The sequence below is a fragment of the Trachinotus anak genome, unplaced genomic scaffold, assembly GCF_046630095.1.
Source record: "Trachinotus anak isolate AG129_WGS33_773 ecotype Australia unplaced genomic scaffold, CSIRO_AGI_Tana_v1 ptg000032l, whole genome shotgun sequence".
NCBI lineage: Eukaryota > Metazoa > Chordata > Actinopteri > Carangiformes > Carangidae > Trachinotus > Trachinotus anak.
In genome coordinates, this window is record NW_027273883.1 from 14,536,482 (window position 1) to 14,556,246 (window position 19,765).

Below are 19,765 nucleotides of genomic sequence, written 5' to 3' on the forward strand. Positions count from 1 at the left end.
GAAAGGCGAGGGGAGGGGTCGGCCTAATGCAAATATCCACTTTGTGCGCCCTGGAGAACCTGCACCAAACACTGACAACCACCGACTCCAAGTGAGTGAGGGAGCTGAGTGCTGCGGACTCTGGCCTTAAAGCTGTTTATTTATTTATTTATTTTTTTTTTGTGTGTGTGTATAATGTCGCTTTACATGCAGAAACTTGGTGGAAAAGTTCCCACATGGAGGGTGTTTCACTGATTCAGCAACAAGTGGAGGCGCAGGGGGAAGGGGGAGGGGGAGGGGGGGGGGGGGTGGACTTCTGTACTGACAACCGGCGGAGAGGTGAGGAGACGGGCTTCTGGAGACAGGACGCTGCAGCATCACTGAGATGCACCCAGTGCACCTGCCGAGGGACAGAAGACAAAGGTACGGTGCCCAAATACAAGAGCAGCATGACGAAGTATTGAACAAATAGCCTACTTCCCGAAACTCTCTCCACTCGTTGCAACATGTTTTTTTTTGCTTCCCTCAGTACTACTTTTCAGTTCTGTGTACGAAGCTTTCTGGGGAAACTTTTTTTTTTTTTTTTTTTTTGGGGGGGGGGATCTCCAGCATTTCTCGCAATATACAACAGTTTTGTTCGACCCACACTTCTTTCTTCCCCTCTGCGGCTTATTTAGTGCAGCTAAGCCTGTCTCGGGAAAACGTGATTATCCTCAGACCATCGATACGCTGGCTTTCATTCAAGACATGCATGAGAAAGGCTTTGCAACATAATAGGTCAGTGGGAGCCTGTCTGCTTGTAAAGGCGTGGGGCAAACGGAGGGGAATCTCACTTGAATATTGATATTGTTGGGTGTCCATGTGAGTGAAGGAGACAGCATTTTTCCAGAAGTATTATATCCCTAAAAATGTGAGATTGCCCCCCTGGTATTTGAGTGCTATGCCATTTAAATGTGGATTGAAAAGTCTATGTAAACTTTTTTTTTTTTTTTTTGGTGGGAAGGGGGGATAAGTCTGATAAGTGAAGTCTGAGCCGTGCCTTGCATCATTTCTGCAGCCTGCAGTTTTCACCAGCGGTGAGCAAAAAGTAATGGAATGAAATGCTACTGTAAAATCCCAGCATATCCCCCCAGAGAAACATCAAAGCAGGCTCGACGTGAGGCCTTTATCTGAACAATTGCTCCATTCTACCCCGCACCCCAACCCTGGCCACCCCCACAACCCCCTATTCCCAATTTCCACTTGATTAAGCCCTAAACTGAGCAGAGTTGAATCTGGAGGGAAAATGGTTCACTAATTCTGACTCTCTCAAGTCTGACACAAAAGAGGAAGAGTGTTCTCTCTGCTCTGATTTGCGTCTGGTTCAATAGGTTGACAAGAGTTCTCTCTGACATATAGCTGAACATGTATAGGCTGACCATGCCAAAGACTTGGTAATGTGAGGGAGAAGAGGGGATGGAAGCAGAGGCAAAACTTCTGTCTTTTATACCTACAGTCAATTAATGAAAATGCCTTTGCGGTGCATCGGTCTGCTGCGACATTTCTAAGTGAAGTATGCTCTGACTGTGGAAACAAATCTCCCTCTGGGACATTAAAGACTAAGATGTATTGCTCAGATGTATTGTTGCATATGGATGTTATCCCCTGCCTCTCTAGTTCCTAGTTCCAGATTATTTTAGGACTGACACTAACCATTATTTTCATTATCCATTAATCTGCTGTGTCTTTTCTCGATTAATCATTTCCTTTATAAAACATAAAAAACTGAAGGTACTCATTGTGACTATAATGTAAAATCTTTGTATTTGAAAGAGTTGCAGATTAACTTTCTGCTGATAGATTAATCAACTAATCATTGCAGCTCTAGAACATTTTTAACATGTTTTCCGTCTGAAAACATGTAATTTCATCTGTTGCATAATGACAACGTCACCATGTCAGCGTATTGCACTTTAACACCAAAATCATATTAGCACAAAATAAGCACATTATTATGCTTGTGTAACCATCAATGAAAACAGTTCTAAAAGTAGGCCTGCATTCATTTTGAGCTGGACGCTGGTTCTCAGGTACTGGTGTAAAGGCCACCAGTGTAGTTTATGATGACTCTGCAATTCAGGAAGAAGTCCTGACAACTCCTCTTTGTGTTTACCGCTGGCGTAAACGTCCCTGCGCTACTGCAAGTTCAAATATTGTCCAAATCTAACAAGTACAGCTCAGGTTAAAATCTATAGTTTGCTATAGATTTTACATTGTTTGTAAGCCATTATCTCTTTTGGTGAGAGTAAGCAGAAGCGGCCTGCAGGCCACTGTACACATTCTCTGTCTGGTGTTGAGGTTGCCAGGCAATGGGAGCTGCTGGACGAAGGCTGCTCAGATGGCTCCCCTCCCACCCCCCCCTCAGGCTTCTCTCTCCATCTCTTTCTGTCTTGCAACCCCCCACCTCTCCTCTCAGCCTGTCTCTCCTCTGCTGCATACTAATGGATGAAGCAAAGGCTGATTACAAACCAGGGCTGTCAAACTGATTATTAATATTCTCACTTTGGGCTCTGTTTACAGGGACAGAAAGTTTATGGGAACTTACTCAACTATTGTTATTTGTTGTATTTATAGGTTTTCCCTAATTCAGTGTGAAATACAGCGGACAGAAAGTCTACCAGTCTCCACTTATTGTCTGGTGCATGTATTAGTTCTGTTGTATTCTGCAGGAAAGTTGGGTTCTTATATGTCTTTGTGTTGGCCACTAGAGGAGGGCAGTGTGCAAGGTCTGTTCAGAAGCAGCTCACCCAGTTAGTTTACAAGTGGAAGTCTTACTTTTATTTGTTTTTGCTGGTTTGAAATGCCTCTACAAACATTTTCCCCCAGACTCAGCATCTTAATTTCAGGAGTCTATCTCCACTGCATCTCCAAACAGGAAGGAATCATTACTCTGACAACAACTCACAGACAGAGTGAGTGTTTAGTTTATAATAAAACAGGCACTCTCAATTGCAAACAAATACCAACAATACCACATCAGTGTAACAAGCAGAGAAATATGCTGTTTGTTTTGAATGATTTTGTCTTTTTAGAATGAAGAATAAAGCAGCTCACAAGCTTCCCACAGACCTGACATCCTGAAGAAAAGGGGGGAGCTACATGATTCCTTTATGTAAATTATATGTAAATATGCATTGGAAAACAGCCCAGATTATTCTTTTTACCACAAAGTTGTGCTAAGTTTTGTGATGGTCTGTCTAAATCAGATTTGTAAAAGCAGTGGTGGAAAATACTATAAATACATTAGTGCATTTACTCAAGTAACTGACTACTTTTATTTTATGTCACTTTATACTTGTACCCCACTACATTTCAGAGGTAAATATAATACTTTCTACTCCACATTTATCTGACATCCAGAGTCACTTGTTAATTTAAAATATAAGACCTTTTGTACTATATTTATATCATCCTTGTTTTCAAGTGATTGTGATCTGTAATTGAGCTCTTAATCTTAATTCCTTTAAAAAGGGAAAAGTCTTACAGCATAGTAATCCAACCTATGCAGTGCAAATCTGTCTGTTTTCTAAAACAAAGTTTCATTTGTCATAATTCCAGTACAGCTACATGCCTTGTTCTTTCTTGTTTCAAGCTGCAGTCACTCCTTTCTGGCATTTTTAAATAAACTGGTTGGATACAGTACTCTTACTGCACTGACAGATTTTTTTCACTTGTTTTAGGAAAGTATTTATGATTTTAGGACATAATTATATGGAGAAATGCCTTCATGATGGTGTGGGTTTTGCAGATTAAATTGCTCAGCAGTATATAGAGTAGTTAAATTTGATCCACCGCAACCAACTACAAAAGTGAAAGACCCCTTACCCATAAATATATAGGTAATAATAATCCTGTAATATAGAATATGTAGTAAGTGTTTAATACAGCACCATCAAAGTACTTACACATTGTGGTATTAGTACTTTTACTTTTGAGTAGAAAAATCTGAGTACATCTTCCACACTCAACTACATACAGAAACATAAATACATACATGTTAGAGAGTACGGAAACTCTGCATTTTGTCATTGAGGAGTTCCTCAATGACAAAATTCCTCTTCCTGATAGGCCCCATCCTCAAGAGACGGGTATAATTAGAGCTATGGAAACAGGAAACACCTCGCCCTCCCTATCGTCCCCCCCCCCCCCCCCCCCCCCTTTGCTCTACCTCCTTGTCTCTCTCTGTCCTTAGATATGCTTTTTTTTTGGACAAATTATCAGGTGCAGAGACATTGAGTATGGTCTATAATGAGTGCTGTGATGGTTATCACTGCATCTTATGACCTTACGTTTACTGGAAATGACGATGTGGTTTGTGCCTTTTTTTTTTTTCCTCTGCCTGAAAGCATTGAACAAGCTGCACGTTCAGTTTAACAACATCTGAACTTGCTGGGCTTCATCTCTCTGCCTGTTTGTAAAGGTGATTTTCTTCATATATTTCTATATATATCAAATAGTTGATTTATTTAAGTCCATTTAATGTTGGAAAAATTATCATAACTAATGTGGCGTCCTAAAAATGCTGACTTATTTGGACCAAAAAGTAATATGACATAGAAAAACAACCAAACCTCACATGTTAGAAGCTTTTACCAACAAGAGTTTGGATCATGACTTGATGAAGAACTAATTAGATAATTGATTATTTTATTTAATTAAAATAAAATATAATAAACTTAAGAGAGTTAAGAGCACATGTTTTATTTCAGTATCTTATGATATTAGATATCAGGCTGTCTGAACCTGAATCCTCTCAAACCTTTCAGCTTGACTTGCATTACAGTGCTTCAGTTTGACTGCCAGTGATTCACTGGTGGTGAATGTTTACATGCCTGTGGTAGTTTAGTCCAATGTGAGGGACATGGTAGAGGGCCTCTAATTTCTGCTTCTTCCTCCAAAGATTAAAGACCCTGCGTAGACCAGGTGTACAATTCAGACCAAAGATGAGCCACCCATCACACTTCCCTTCCTCTTAGACCACATAAACGAGTTGCTCGCACACCGTCCTCCACCTCTGTGAAGGTGAACAGATTACATTTATTTTTTTTGGAGCAGGTTCGCTTCTCTTGACTCTCCATTAAAAGGGCCACACCAGCACTTAACCCAGTTCCACTGGTGTCTCCTTCTGCTCAGGCACGCAGAGTTCAAGAGAGAGAAAAGTCAGCGTTTTTTGTTGATTCAGAGGAGCGGCTCCCACCTTTCCCCTTCCTGGTGTGGAATGCACACCTGGAGGTGTTTGCTGAGTGGCTTGAGTAATCCATATAACAATGCAGGCTGACATCTGGTGCCATCAGAAGCTCTAGAGGCAGTTTGGAGGCTCTGCATTGTCTGTAGATCAAGTGTGTGATCTCTTTATTGTCACATTCACCTTTAATCCTTTATTTTTATTACTGATATAAGAACAGAGTTCCTAGGCTGTAAGGTTGATTATAAAGTCTTATAAATTAGTAGAAATGGAAAAAAAAATAGTAGAAAATGTGATGAATTGGAAAAGAAAAACGGATTTGTGAAAATTAATCCAGTCAAATTTTTTTTCATACACCAAATACACCATAAATGAGCAATCAGAAAGCACAGGTAAAGTGTAGTTGTCTAGACTTTTGTTGACACGGCAGGTCAGTTGAGCCGCACTGCTCTCGGTTCCCCTCACAGTGTACACACAGGAGGGAGATGGGTGCAGATAAAACGACTGGGTTACGCCCCGCTGAGGAATTGGGATGCCTGGGGGGCTGGGAAACTTTCTGCCTGGCTAGCCTTAATATTGTTATTCTCCTCAGTCAACAAAGCAGTGCGTTTGATGGAACATGTCAGGTTCCTCCAGGACTTGGGGGCTGGTCCTCTCCTCTGGTTAGACAGCTGTCAGCCCCTCAGAGCCCAGAGAGCAAGCGACTCCTCCATGTGTTGTTGGAGACTTTAAAAGCAGCAGAGCAGAGTGAGGTGAGTGCTGACTTTCAAACTTATTGAACAGCTTTGGCTGGGATTCATGTGGATTCGGTGTTGGGATGTTGAGTCCAGTTGCACTAATTGGTCTTTGGGATTCATTAACTGCTGTCAGATCCTGTCTTTGGAGGATTGTTCTCAGAATTAAACCAACTTGTGCTTTATTTAAGGAAGAGGTTGAGGTTAATTGCACTTAATCCGAGAGCAAAGCAAAGATGAGCATTATTGTTGCTATATATGTAGCGGATGTCAGTCATTTCCGGTTTATAGTGATAAGATTTTTATATTTTAAAGTGAATTGTGATTCTGTTAAAGCAGAAATGTAAATTATGCTCTGCTTCTAAAGAGCAGCATATTACTGGAGTGTATTTTTTTAATAACCTGTCACATGACCAGGTTATCAGTTAATAGAAATATAACAGTACCAACATTCTTATGAAATGCATAAGTGCAGCCATAGGTTCTTGATGCAGACTAATATTCAAAAGATTACAATGAATGTAATGCGATGCAGCCAAAATACATGATTTATGTGACATTGTAAATCAGACTACAGTATGTAGTGGATGTACATTTTAGATTCATGCCGAAACAGATTTATGGGCACATGGGTACCCAGGCAAGTCTGTGCAAAATCAAACATCAGTGTGTTTAATATAGGATTTTTTTTCATGACCCACCTGTTCTTCTTCTTTCCTACAGTGCAGATTATCTTAGATTGGATTAGATTTGTCTTTAAAGTGAGGAAGCTTGATCATTAAAGGTTTATGATAGGGATTACTTATTAAAACATTATTACTACACCTATGCTCTCGACTGTGAGGAGTAAGTCATACTTGAGTGTATTTACCAAATGTTCAGAGTACTACAGTACTGTGGTATGTGTGTTCATGGTCACACTGAGTGTGTCCTCTGCTTGACTCCTTGATGATTTGAACTGTGGGAGTCCACGCTGTAACTCGACCTTGCCTCCTCCAGCCACCTGTGCTCGCGTGCCCAGAGAAAACACTGGCTTTTGTGTTGGAGTGAGACATCCACACAGCAGGGGGCTAAGGTACATTAGGGGGCTATGACAGGTGGCATGGTCTTCCAGGGCTTTCCCCACAGTAAAGAGCATGAATATGGTGGGGCTGTTGGTGGAACAGCTGCACCACACTGCCATGTAGGTGGGGGTAAATCTCATTCCTGACAAAGACGTCAGGAAAACACTGCGACTATGCTGGACATTTGACTTCAGATGCATTCCCGTTTAAAACACGTCAGTGCAGTGTATGCATATCTCCATACAGACTCGCATGGCAGTGGTTGACTGGGGGTTGGGGAGCTTCACACAGTATGTGGGTGTTTGTGTAGCTGTGTGCATTAGTGTTGCGAGCTCATCAGTCTGAATCCTGGAGGCTGAAATGTGCAGCAGCACCACAGACTCTGTGTGTGAGAGGAGGAACAGTTCAGTCAGACACCCCAGTGACTGTTTTTACCCGCCTGCTGGGGCTGGTTGGGAAGGGGCAGCAGGGGCAATAGCTCAGGCTGTGTGAGCCTGGATGGTGATGTGATGTGAACTCTCAAGGCTGTGTGAGGCGGACAGAAGGAGAGTGATGACTCGCTCACTCTGTCCTCTGCATGGACTCGGCTTCTCCACCATACAGTCCAACACTGAACTGTAAGTATAACGTCTCTCATGCAGATTTACGCGGTTCCTCCCATTTTGGATTGTTTGCACCCACAGTTCCTCTGTGTTAAACGGTAACTTTGTTATTTGCTCTGCTTTATCCTCTCAAAAGAGTCACATATGGGATTTTTTCTTTTAATTCTTTTGCACTGAGAGTTGGTTAAGACTTTTGTTAACAAGAATGTATTTATCTCAGACACTGAATGGAGTGTTAGTATTGACTGTACCTGCAACAGTTAATTTTACAGTACTTTTACAAGAAAAAATACCAATCATTTGATGGTGTCAAGTTCTCATTTGAAAATGTCAGATTAATTGGTAATGAAAATAATTTTAAGTTGCAGTCCTGGATTTCCTGAGCTGTTTCTTTTATGAATGTAGATGGATGTAGTGGAAGTTTTGCTGCTGTGAAGATGAATGTAAACTGAAATGTTTTACAATGCTCCAATTGTCTCTGTTTAAAATTTAAAGTGGTGAAGTTTAAAGATTTCATAACAACTGTTGTTGGGTGGCCTGTGTGGCACTGTGAGGTTGGTACGAAGTGATGTTGGACCAAGGTGTCACATTCCACAGTTTGGTGTGTGTGTGTGTGTGTGTGTGTGTGTGTGTGTGTGTGTGTGTGTGTGTGTGTGTGTATAAAGACCACCAATCTACATACAACAGAGAGTGTACTTGGTCTATGTTTGCTTAAATTTAAGATGTTACTTAAAGAAGTTTTTTCCTCTATGTTGTGGGTAAGGTTTGGTTGAACGTGTGTGTTCATGTGTGTGTGTGTCTGTGTGAGTGTGTTTACATATTCGCTGCAAAAATCTTTCAGTCTTTATCCAAACAACTGCTGTGACCATCCTCCCCCTTGAATCTGTCTTATATTTTTATCTGTAGACTTATGGTAAGATATGATGATGAAAAATGATGAAACTGCAGCTCTCTTGTCATCTGACTAATTTGTTCCCTTGATAGATTTATCAGATCGCATGCCACCCCTGGGACTGCCCTATCTGGGTTTTTTTTCAGATCACATAAAAATTGTTTACCAGAAGCCTGCGTAAATAAGGCTATTTAAAGCCTTATGGCTGCTCATGGAAAAACAACAGGAAAGGTTTACTTCTTGTAGTTGTACAAACATATTATTATAAATGGAGCTGACGGTCTACTGTCCTGAACGTCACTGCTGTTTTGATTAGAATCAAAGCATAGACTGTAGACAAAGATATATGAAGCCCACCGATGGATTTTTAAAAAAATCTTTAGCAGGGGCATCAGCAATGTGGAATAAATCACCCTAAATTCAGAACAGAAGTCATGGCTCCGGGACACACTGTTGTTTACTGTTTATCCCAGTGCAGCAGGGCATGATCCTGACCTAAATTATCAGGAATACAAATGCACACAGAAGCCACCTCTAGTGGCCACAGAGGAATGACACGTCTACGTTCCCAAACGGGACGAATATAGAGGAGAAAATATAGACGGTAGGAGATGGTGTTCGTTTTATAGTAATCCTTTCTGAGTGAAATGGTTTAATAATAATAATAATAATAATAATGATAATAATAAACTTTATTTGTATAGCACCTTTCATGCAACAAATGCAGAACAAAGTTCTTTATAACAAAGAAATTACATGCATCATGTGTGTCATATGAAAATACATAAAAGGAATATATAAACATACTAAAAACATTGTATAGTGTATATATATTGTATATAACATTGTTTATACCTCTGTTACAGTATTGAAGAAGATAAATGTCCTAAAACATCCTCTTATACATTATAGCTTTATAAGCATAGAGGTAATAGATTAATAGATTAAAACAGAACAGACATCCTAAATAAAATGCTGTATTACATCATGCAGATTGGTACAGTGCTTTTCAGATTTACCCTAACTGACCATATCATCAACAAATACATAAACATACATATAGTTTCATTACAATCATAAGAATATCAGAGTAGCTGACCACACCAATGTCCATTATGCTGAAAGAAACTGATTGTACATCCACCATTGCAGTTGTGCACTCATTTAAATAAAAACTCTAATCATTGTTTGATAGGCTCAATAACCTGCACCGATTATAACATTCAAGACTGTCAGACTGGCGCTCAGTTAAGTTTAGATCCGGTTGCCTTGGTGGCTGAGGGGGTTAAGATGTCAACCATAGACCACAACGTTCCCAGTCTGAGAGCTTCAGGGGACCTCTGCTGCTTGTCATTCCCCCTCATTTCCTGTCATCTCTACTGTCAACTTGGGAATAAATAAAGTTAAAAAAAAAACATTCACTTCAGATCTTAAAAACATCAGCAGTCACCATGTGTAATGGCTGCAGCCTTACTCCCTTAGCCAAAATTATACAGGATGGACTAAAATCTGCCTCAGCGGGCATCCTGCTGGCTCAGTTGGCTGACGCGTCTGCATCTTGGACATGTGCCGACATGGGATCTTTGTTGACTCCAGCTTGACCCATTTTGTTGCTCATGTGCAGTAATTTCAACCCAATTAGATAAGTAAGAATTAAAAAGAAGGAAAAAGAGGGAAAAAAGGGGAATGGAAGAGACATAAAAGAAGAAAATCTGCCCTCACTGACAGTGAAACCAGCCTAGTGGAAAAGGCAAGGGCAGCAGAAATTATAGGGTCAACTGTGGCACAAACATTGAGCTGGAGTGTGTATTTGCATAGTGCATATGTGAGCTACGTGTGTTTCTTAATATAGCAGATTATACAGCAGATATATACATAAGACTAAATGTAGATCCACTGTATATATAACAATACGTGCAGTTAGTGATTTACATTGTCGCTTCTTAGTTTACAGTTGTGTCTTTTGTGAGTGAAGTGCCCTGCATCAAAATGTGCATTTCCCTCAGTACTTTAGTCAACATGACAGTAACTAGTGTGTTTGTGTCAGCCAGCGTGTGCTGTGTGACTGCAGCCAGTGACAGTGTGTCTTCTTGTCTCTTTTGGATCATTGTGATGTCTGCCTCTAATGACGTCTGACAAGAATCTAGTGCCTCTCTCTAAATATAAGCCAACCTAATTAACTATCCTCACTACCTCCTCTGTTTACACAAGCAGGCTTAATGCGATCCTCAGATTTTCACACAAAGCATGCATTCTCGCAGAAACTGCTGCATTCCAGCAGTACAGAAATCCTCACCTCCTCTTGTGTTTTTCATGTCTCAGTGAGGGTTTTCTTGTGATGCCTGTCAGATGTCACCATCAAGGAATGTTAATTAATGGTACAACTGAGTTTATTTTAAGATGTCCTCTTATAAGAACAGTTTGCAGTTTTTAGAGTCAGTCTGCTTTAAAGATGGAACATCTGTCTTCTGCAACAGGAGGATGTTCTACATATGTCAGTGATTTGTAAGGGTCAGTAAAGGATTGTGTATCCCCCTGACAATATTTAAGGGGAACGCCATTGTAGTGAGTGACCTGAGCCACCAATCCTATGCTGATGTCTTCCTTTCTTTTTCCTTTTGAAAAGCAGCAGAATAAGCTGAAACCCTAGTCCATTTGTATTGCCAGGACAAAGACAGACCATTGTGGCAGGAGGGGTGGAGGGGAGCTGCCGGTGGAGGTAGGGGTGCAAGGGGTCAGGGGGGGCAAAGAGGACTTAGTCAGAGTCCGACCCCTGCTGGGTGGAGTGCTGGGGCTCAGGGTGGTGGGGGTGTGCAGGTTAGGTAGTGTGGTTTTTTGTTTTTTTGTTTTTTCCTGAATGATGAGCCCGAAGCTGCAGCAGTGCGCATTTATCCAGCTGGAAGAGGCTTCAGTAGCAGAGCAGCAGCAGGGCGGGGGAGGTTATGTTGGAAGGGAGGGAGGGAGGATGAGTGACGGGGGAAGGCAGCACACACTGCCTCTCTCACGCTCCGACAGGAGTTTAGTCTGCTCCAGCTGCCAACACCACAGCAGACGGGGAGAGAGTCGCAGTGAGGAGAGAGAAATGGACCTGTTGATACCCCAGCAATGACTTACAGCACTTACACAGGGGATCATACACTGGATGCTAGCGCTTGGAGTTGATGACACTTATTTATTTACTGAAGTTTGGGATTTTTTTCGGCTGACTAAATGCTGTCACTGGGCAAAATGCACTCCAGAGCAAAGTCCCGGAGTTGTGACAACTACCTGAGTATTAAGGTAAGAGCTTGAAATATGCTTTGAATTTCTCACCATTATAGTTTCACTGTGACTTTTTGGAAGTTGCTGTTTTGTGCTTCTGTCTTGTGTGACTAAGGTCAACATGTTGTGTTTTCCTTTTTCTACTATATTGGCTGTAAACCTGGCTTCTTGGGAACCTTCAGTAACTGTGTGTTGTGTGTGTGTTATTGTGCACATTCAGAGGATGGGTGTTTCAATGCCTCAGCTTGTAGACAGCTGATATTTTGACTTCTTGCTCTGCAGCCAAAACAGCAGGCAGCTCTTTACACATACATAAAGAGAGGGAGGAGGGAGCACAGTGGCTACGCTGATGACTATGTTATTGCTCAATATATACACGTATCCCTTCATTTTCATGTAGTTCCACGTATTCCATGGCGTTATTTCCCTTCTTTTCCATTAAGGACACATGATATGTCACAGTGTGTAAATGTTTGTGTTTTTAGTAAAATGCTGTTGTGAGTTTGTTGTAATGGCAGTGGGAGTGTAATTGCTCATTGATGGCTCCTCAACATGTTCTCCATCTGTTGAATGTCAATAACAGCTGAACATATTGACGCTCTGCAGTGATTAAAGACAAAATAGTGTGCAGTCTTGAAAGGGAGCTAAACACTGTATTTGGAGACTAGTAATTATAAATAATGTGTATAATAAATCTTGCTTTTAATTTAGTGGTAGATCGGATTGGAGACATTTTTTTCAGCTGTGTGCCATCATCAACAATAGTTGTATCAGGGTCAAATAAAAGGAATGAAAACATGATTTGACTAACATGCTGTTTATCACTTCTGGGGTCAGTGAAGTACACAAGTTTGTATCCTTTCTGATAAGTAAGGTTTCTTTATCATCCTCCCACTTGTTTTGGTATGCATCCATTCTATATTTACTCTGCAGAGGTATCAACAGACTTTGTTAGTGTCCTTTGTCTCTGCTGTCACTGCTCATCACTGCTCTGATTGGCTGAAGGACCCCTGCTCACCTTTTACCTTCTTGTTGGGATTTCTTTTATGCATTTTAGGCCTAAGCAAACATGTGAAGGTGTGTGTTAGTAAGTGTGTTGTATACAGTATATCTCTCTATGAGCTATGTGAAGTCTGTGCTGCTCAGGAACAATATCCTGTCAATGTTGTTTACATCCTGCAGGACAAAGTCATTAGTCGCCTGCTGATACATAAATCAAATCTTTCTGATAATTAATGTGGGAATTAGTAAAAAATAAAAAAAAATCCCTTTTATTCCATTAGGCTACAGTATAGTTTCCTGTGGTCTTAAAATATCTCTTCTACCTTCTATCTACCTGAGTTGAAGATTAGCTTGTATCCTTTTTATGACCCAGCTTGAAAAATTACATTGAACATAATGTAATAAGAAATACTATTAATTTGAAATATTTCTGTTAGCTGTTAAATTACAGTCAGGCCATAGGAATGTAAACCTAAATTACAAGACAATTAAAAATATTAACCTTTGCTGTGCACAAGTGGGTGGGCCAGTTTATCACCTCCAGACTTCCATTAGTGTTGATCCCCCATCAGGCCTTGCTGTTGCCACACAATCAGTGTGGGCCTCTCAGGGTTAACGTTTATCTGCTGAGATAACATTATAACATTTACTGAGGTGTCTTTTTACAATGCCATTCTTACACTGTGCTGTTGAAGCATGTGCTCTCCAGTGTCTATACACAGAAATAGTATGTTTTTGTGTGTAATGTATGTGTGTGTGTTCAAGTACAATTCTGTTTGATATCTAATTACATGTCTATGTGAGCTAAGACACTTGAATGTAATCTGACAGAGCATTGTTTGCATTTAACAGGGACTTTTGTCTGGCATTGTTAAGTAACCTTATTATCTCTCTGTCTTTAGACAAAACAATAAGGGTCACGGTTGCTCTTGTATTTGTTGGGATGTTTTTTTGGGATTGGGATTACTGGGAGTTTATTAGTACACTGTGCGGATCTGCAGTCTGACTTCATATCCCAGGTATTCTCCTTGCCTCTCCTCCTCCCATAAGATTTCCACTGGTGCAGATCAAAAGTTGAATGAAACCGCTGGCTCAATAGTGAGGTCTCACTAGGCCCCTTTGTTGGCGTCCTGGCACCTGGCAGCAGGACAGGTCTGAGCAACCTGTGGCCTTTGTCAGCCCGCTGCCTTTGAGGCTGGTAGCAGGTTGGTTAGTGAGCAGCCTGTATGGGGGCTCCAGGGCTCTCCTGTTACACTCCCCTGGTGGCTTCATGCTCCACTGGAGGCCTGGTAGGCAGCGGCTTTTGTGTCCCTGACCCACTAAATGTGTCAGTGACCACCTCGCGTTCACTCACTTTCTATCTCTGTGTGTCTCTCACTCTTTCTTTCTGTGTGATGTACCCCTTCTCTTTTTCTTTCTTTCTTTCTTTCAACTCCGATTTTTTTTCTCATTTTTCCACTTTGCTCTGTGACACATGCTTTAGAAGTTGTTGTACTTTTAGAATTACCAACACAACAATTTCCTGTGTTTGACGTTTCTCTCTACACTGCAAGATTTTCTCTTAACTAAAACTCCACCACAATCTATCTTCTCAGTTTACCTTTCTCAGAGACACCCCCCCCCACCACCAGCCCTCCCCCCTCCCCATCATTTAGCCTACTCACTTGCCCTGTGCACCTCTTGAACAGCTGGTTTACCCACGGCACAGACAAAAGTGTCCCACCTGGAGCTTGAAGCCATTAATTACCACCTCAGTCCTCCATCACACAGGCAGTCGCTCAACAAAGACCTGGCATCAGATAGGGTGGGACTTCCCACTCCACTCCTGTCCTGGCTGAGGGTCTGAGGCTAGACATACACAACCATACACACTGCATTCCTCTGTGGCTCAGAGCGGATGGGAAGCTCAGCTCTGGTGGCTTAGCTCAGTCACTCTGCTGAGACATGCAGATATGTCTCCCACTAGCCAGGTGACACTTTTTGAAAAGCTTCAAATGCCTTCCTGACAATGAGAGACCCGTACCTATTGTCTCTTATGTAATAAATCATCTCCAGGGCGGTGATGTAATGTTTATTTGCCTCAGCTCTGAATGTGGTAACGTGGTGTTATGCAGCTATAGTTCAGATAACTGCAGATTCCGTGTGCATATTGTCACACTGGATTACACGGACAGCCACTCGTGGTTAAAAGCATTTAATTTATCATTGAGCTCAAGTATCTGCTGCATTGAGTTATTGTCCTTCATAACACTGCTTCTGTCTCTGCCACTTTTTTTTTTTCTGCCTTGGGAACCTGAAGAGAAACTTGCTGGTCTGTCCTAACTATGTAGCGAGGGCTTTCCTCCCATTGTTAGCTTTCCTCCAATAAAACACCATGTTATTCTTCTCCTCCCGGGTGCAACAGTGACTAATGCCTAGAGACATTTTTGTCTCACTAAAAGCAGGCTGACTGCTAATGGAGGTGGGCGTTTTGTTTCAGGGCACCAACACTGTACAGCACATACCACTTTGAGAGGCGGAGTGCACAATGAGCGCCTTGTAGTAGAGTGGTGGCATGTGTACCAATGCACTGAACTGTACTCACTCGCCTCTAATTGATGGTGCTGAGCTGCTTAGATCAACAGGACAGATCTTACAAAGGGTGAAACATGGGCTGTCTGACAGGCTGAATTCCCCCGAGCACAGGCCATCTCATGATTTCTGTGCGTCGTTTTTTTTTTTTTTTACACACTTTTTTATTGTCATGTAAATGCAGCTCAGACATTCAAGTGAAAGTTAGCTGTGAGTGGCTGCATCCTCCACCCCCACGCTCTTCAACATGGTACACAGTTGTCACAGTGTGGGACTTTTCCTGGCATCGTCATGTATCTGTGTGGTTATCATTGGAGGCAGATGTCTCTATTCCACTGTTGTGTTCCATTCGGGAAGGACAGATAGCGGAGGGATGTTTGGCCTTGGCTATCACCGCTGAGAGGAAGGTCACAGCCTGATCTGCGAACAGAGCTACAAGAACAGGTCAACCTCATCCAGGACTGGTCTAATCCCAAATGCCCCGTCTCAATCAGGGTCAAGTTGTAACTAACAGTGTCAGACATGTCATCTGCTCTGTTTGGGGACTGCTGCGGTCGTCCAGGTCAGATAATAATCAACGATGACATGATTGTTATTAGTGGGTAGCATTGCACCATCCCTGCCAGAACTGGAGGCAAGTCTGGACTTTCCAGTTTGGCTGTTTGTGTCCGCTGACAGTGACGTCACTACCAGGTGTTTCCCCTCTCTCTGATGGAAAGACCATCATGGCTGACATGTAATGTTTCCTGTCATGTTTAAGCTTCCTGACTGTTTGGCAAAGCTGGATCATTGTCTGTAAATCTTGTGCATATGCAACTGCATGATTATGTAGTTGAATTTATGTGCAGTGAGCAGATGCCGTGTAATTTTTATGGTTGTTTGTGTAGGAAGTATAACGAGGTTACTAACCTGGGGGCTGGGACTCCACAAGGGGTACCAAGAAAAGTCTTAGGGATCACAAGATGATTGAAAGCAAACACTTCTCTCTCATTTTTGCTCTTTTTCTCACGAAATGCTGGATGCTTTCACTTCTTCACACATCTGAAAACCTTCCAATGAAACACCCTGGGGAAGAAAAATCGCTCTCTGGTTGGCCTGCTCACAGCATGTGTCCATATTAAGGCCATAACTTGTGATGATAGCTCACAAGGAGATGCCGCTTTGTTTCAGGGGGTCAAACAAGTACAAAAAGGGTTGGCGCGCCCAACAATTAGATTGTCTCTTTTACTGTTTTGTTCCTTTCGACACAATTTAGCAGAGGGGGAAAACTTTCTCATTGAGTTTGATCACATGCAGCCCAGAGCTCTTTTTTGTCCTTTTTGTTTTTAATTTGTTTTAAGGGGAGCCAAGCCAAAAAGGCTAAGAGCCTCTGGTTTAGACTCATATCCCCAAGTATCATATGCTTGTTTTGTTATATCATGAGAAAAATGGCTAATTAGATGTGACCTTGAGCTTTGTTGTTGTCAACACAACATATTTATAGCACATGCTTGACGTGATTAAATATGCCTGTCCTAACTTTTTTTTTTTTTTTTTCCTCAGGACGCTGAGTCTTTGGACAACTGTATCCAGAGCACCTTGTCAGCCCTGTACCGCCCCTTCACTGCCACCGCTGCCACCGTCCTGTGGCAGCTCTTCAGCGTGGTGGAGAGGCAGTACCGTGGAGACGGACTCCGCTGCCTCATTGACTTCTTGCTTCCTGCCAAGAGGATTCTACAGATCATCCAACAAGAAACCTGTGTGAGTAGTTGATATCATCGAGAGGGCACCTGAGGTTAAATCGAGGAATGCTCCAAGAATGCTCACTGTGATTTGTTTCTGAATTCCTTCTTGGGTACAGAGATTTGTTTGCTGCTAACATTAGTGATTTCCTGCAGGACTGTTGGAGATGTTTGACTCAGATGCGGAGGATGAGGAGAAAAAACAATAAAAGCAGCACCAAAACATGCTTCACAGTGTCAGGACAAGCTAACTCATGTGCTCTCCTCAACACCTCAAACATGGAATGATACTAATCTTGAAGAGAAGCAACTGGAGTGATAAGACAAAATGTTTGTGAAAAACAATGTGAGAACATTCCTGCTGAGTGTGAATATCTTTGCTGAGTGGGAAGGGAGAGCACCAGACTGAGACAGAGTTGATTATTGTTTCGAAAACAGGCTGAAAAGCAGCCGTCCTTCTCTGAACAGGGAAACAGAGGGAAACTGTGGTCTGTTTGAGAGGCTGCCATGGACTCTTGTATCCAATGTGAAATTCAATATTCTCTCTCAAAAGCTTTGATTACTGTGGGTTAGGGCTCTATGGCCAAAGCACTGAAACTGTATTCCTCTGTATTCATCTCTCTGGTGATTACACTGTGACGATAGCCATAGAGCAATAGTTTCACCTAAGCCTAGCCCCTGAGAACAGCCTGCTGTGCAGGAGAGTCTTTGTATTGCAGGCAATATGAGAGGCTTCGGAGTGAGATCACATCCTCAGTCTTTGCCTTGACATTCATAAGAGATGAAAAAAGTCAACCCTTAAGCTCCATGTCTTTGCTCCCTCCTAGGGTCTGTTTTTTTCTTATGCTGTCACAGTGAAAATTTGTGTTGTGGTTGCTGCGAAACCAGGCCTGATCGGACAGGTTTTCCTCTTTAGCCGAATACTCGCTGACAGTGATTCATCCAGTCAGTGCATCCCATGAAAACATCTCACCTCTCCATTAAAGTTAAACATGTGTTTGAGCACAGCTTTGCAGATGTCTGTTGAAATGATGCAAGACGCACCACAGCTGAGCCATGACACACAGAAATGATGACAATAATGTTTTATGGGAGTGGGTGCTGACTGACTTCTCTGTTTTCTCTCAGGTGAGGTTCAGAGGCTTGTTGTTCTATCATGAGGGGTGGCCTCTCTGCATCCACGAGAAAGTCGTCCTGCAGCTTGCCCCTCTGCACAAAGTCAGACTAAAGCAAGGAGACTTCTATCTACAGATAGTTCCTCTAGGCCGCAAGACTGCCAAGCTAGTGATAAAATGTTTGTCGGCCAGTGGGCAGGCCATTGCAGAAATCCCCATCGCAGAGAGCATGTATGGCAGCGTCTTCACAGCTGAGTTCTTGCAGAATGTAACACGCGACCGAAACCTGCACCCACTACAGAACTGTCTGCTCACCACTGGCACCTCTGTGTACAGGACACCGTGGAAGAACGTGGTCAACCCTCTGTTTGTCAGCAGCACCTCCGACGCCATCATGCAAGCACGCTGCAGCAGAGGTGGCTTCCGCGGCCAGCTCAGCACCTGCAGCACCAGCGGATCCACAGGGACTCTGGACAGCCACCGCAGCTCCAGAGAGTCCCTGCACTCTCAAGGAGCTGACTCCATCTTCTCTGAGCCCACGTCACCAAGCAGAAACCACACGGTCCCCAGCAGTGAGAGACATAGTATCAGTGCGGCAGACACTGCTACACCCATCATTAAGATTGAAGGACCCACTGAGGAGTGTGGGGTAGGACAGGACGGTGAGGACAGTGGTGGAAGAGAAAGAGGGCCAGGGTCCAAGATGCTCTCTTTTACGACAGACCTCAGTAACCCAGGCCCTCGACGTCGCCTCCCGAGAGACTCTGCGGCCTTTGAGAGCAGGAGACTTTTCAGAAAATCTTACATGGAGGCCTTGCAGAACCCCATGAGCCTTGGGTCCAGCTCCGAGTCTATCTTGGAGGAAAGCCCAGAGCGCAGTGCTGGCCTAAGGGAGAGAACAGTGACAGCAGGCAACAGCCCCGACACCCGGACCTCTCCCAGAGAACACTTATCTCGAAGGTTGGGTAGCCGGGGCTGGCTCAGTGGCGATGACTCCAGGCCCAGTACACCTTTGCTTTACTTACAGAGGGGGTTACGGAGCGCAGAAAGACGTGCAGAACGACGTTCAAAGTCGCTTGAGAGGACTAACAAGGCAGGCCAGGTTAAAGGCCACCGGGAACGATCCTCCTCTGGAGGCTCAGCTAGCATCTCGCCCAAAAAGCTGATGAATGGATACGCTCTTCGTTTTGGGAAGCTGGATGTGGAGGCAGCTTTTCCTGGTTCTGAGAGGAGAAGCAGCAAAGAGGAGTCAGGTGCGTGATGCTGCGTTGATGTTTAACCCTTCACACTGAAGTTATGGTTCACATCATCTCATATCACTGGCAAATACTTTGTTTGCTTTACTGGCTGTAAAACCTGCTCAAGTATATTTACTCAATAATCCTATAGTAAAATATGTATATTATTTGATACAACATTAAAACTACCTGTTAGGAGCCATTTTGCATTATACATTTGAGTGAGTACATTTACTGATAATACCTTTGATGTGTTTGTTGTACATTCAGAGTTCTGAATGCAGGACAATGTGGCATTGCTACTTTTAATTTAAGGAGAGGGCTTTTTTTCTTATTGTCAAAAACCCACTGAAAACACCAAA

At 42.7% G+C, this 19,765-nt stretch overlaps 1 protein-coding gene across 4 annotated transcripts in view; it reads left to right on the forward strand.

Moving 5' to 3' along the window:
* Window positions 1-5,673: 5,673 nt before the first annotated feature.
* LOC139612742 (pleckstrin homology domain-containing family G member 4B) overlaps window positions 5,674-19,765 on the forward strand; it is a 30,105-nt gene continuing 16,013 nt past the window's right edge. For 3 of the 4 annotated variants that reach the window (XM_071468667.1, XM_071468666.1, XM_071468668.1), the window contains exons 1-3: window positions 5,674-5,955; window positions 16,872-17,069; window positions 18,179-19,418. In XM_071468667.1, the coding sequence (XP_071324768.1) occupies window positions 5,689-5,955; window positions 16,872-17,069; window positions 18,179-19,418 (1,705 nt within the window). In that variant the 5' untranslated portion in view covers window positions 5,674-5,688. Of the gene's footprint in view, window positions 5,956-11,510; window positions 11,775-16,871; window positions 17,070-18,178; window positions 19,419-19,765 lie in introns of those variants that run through there. The other variant, XM_071468669.1, reaches the window with a different exon arrangement.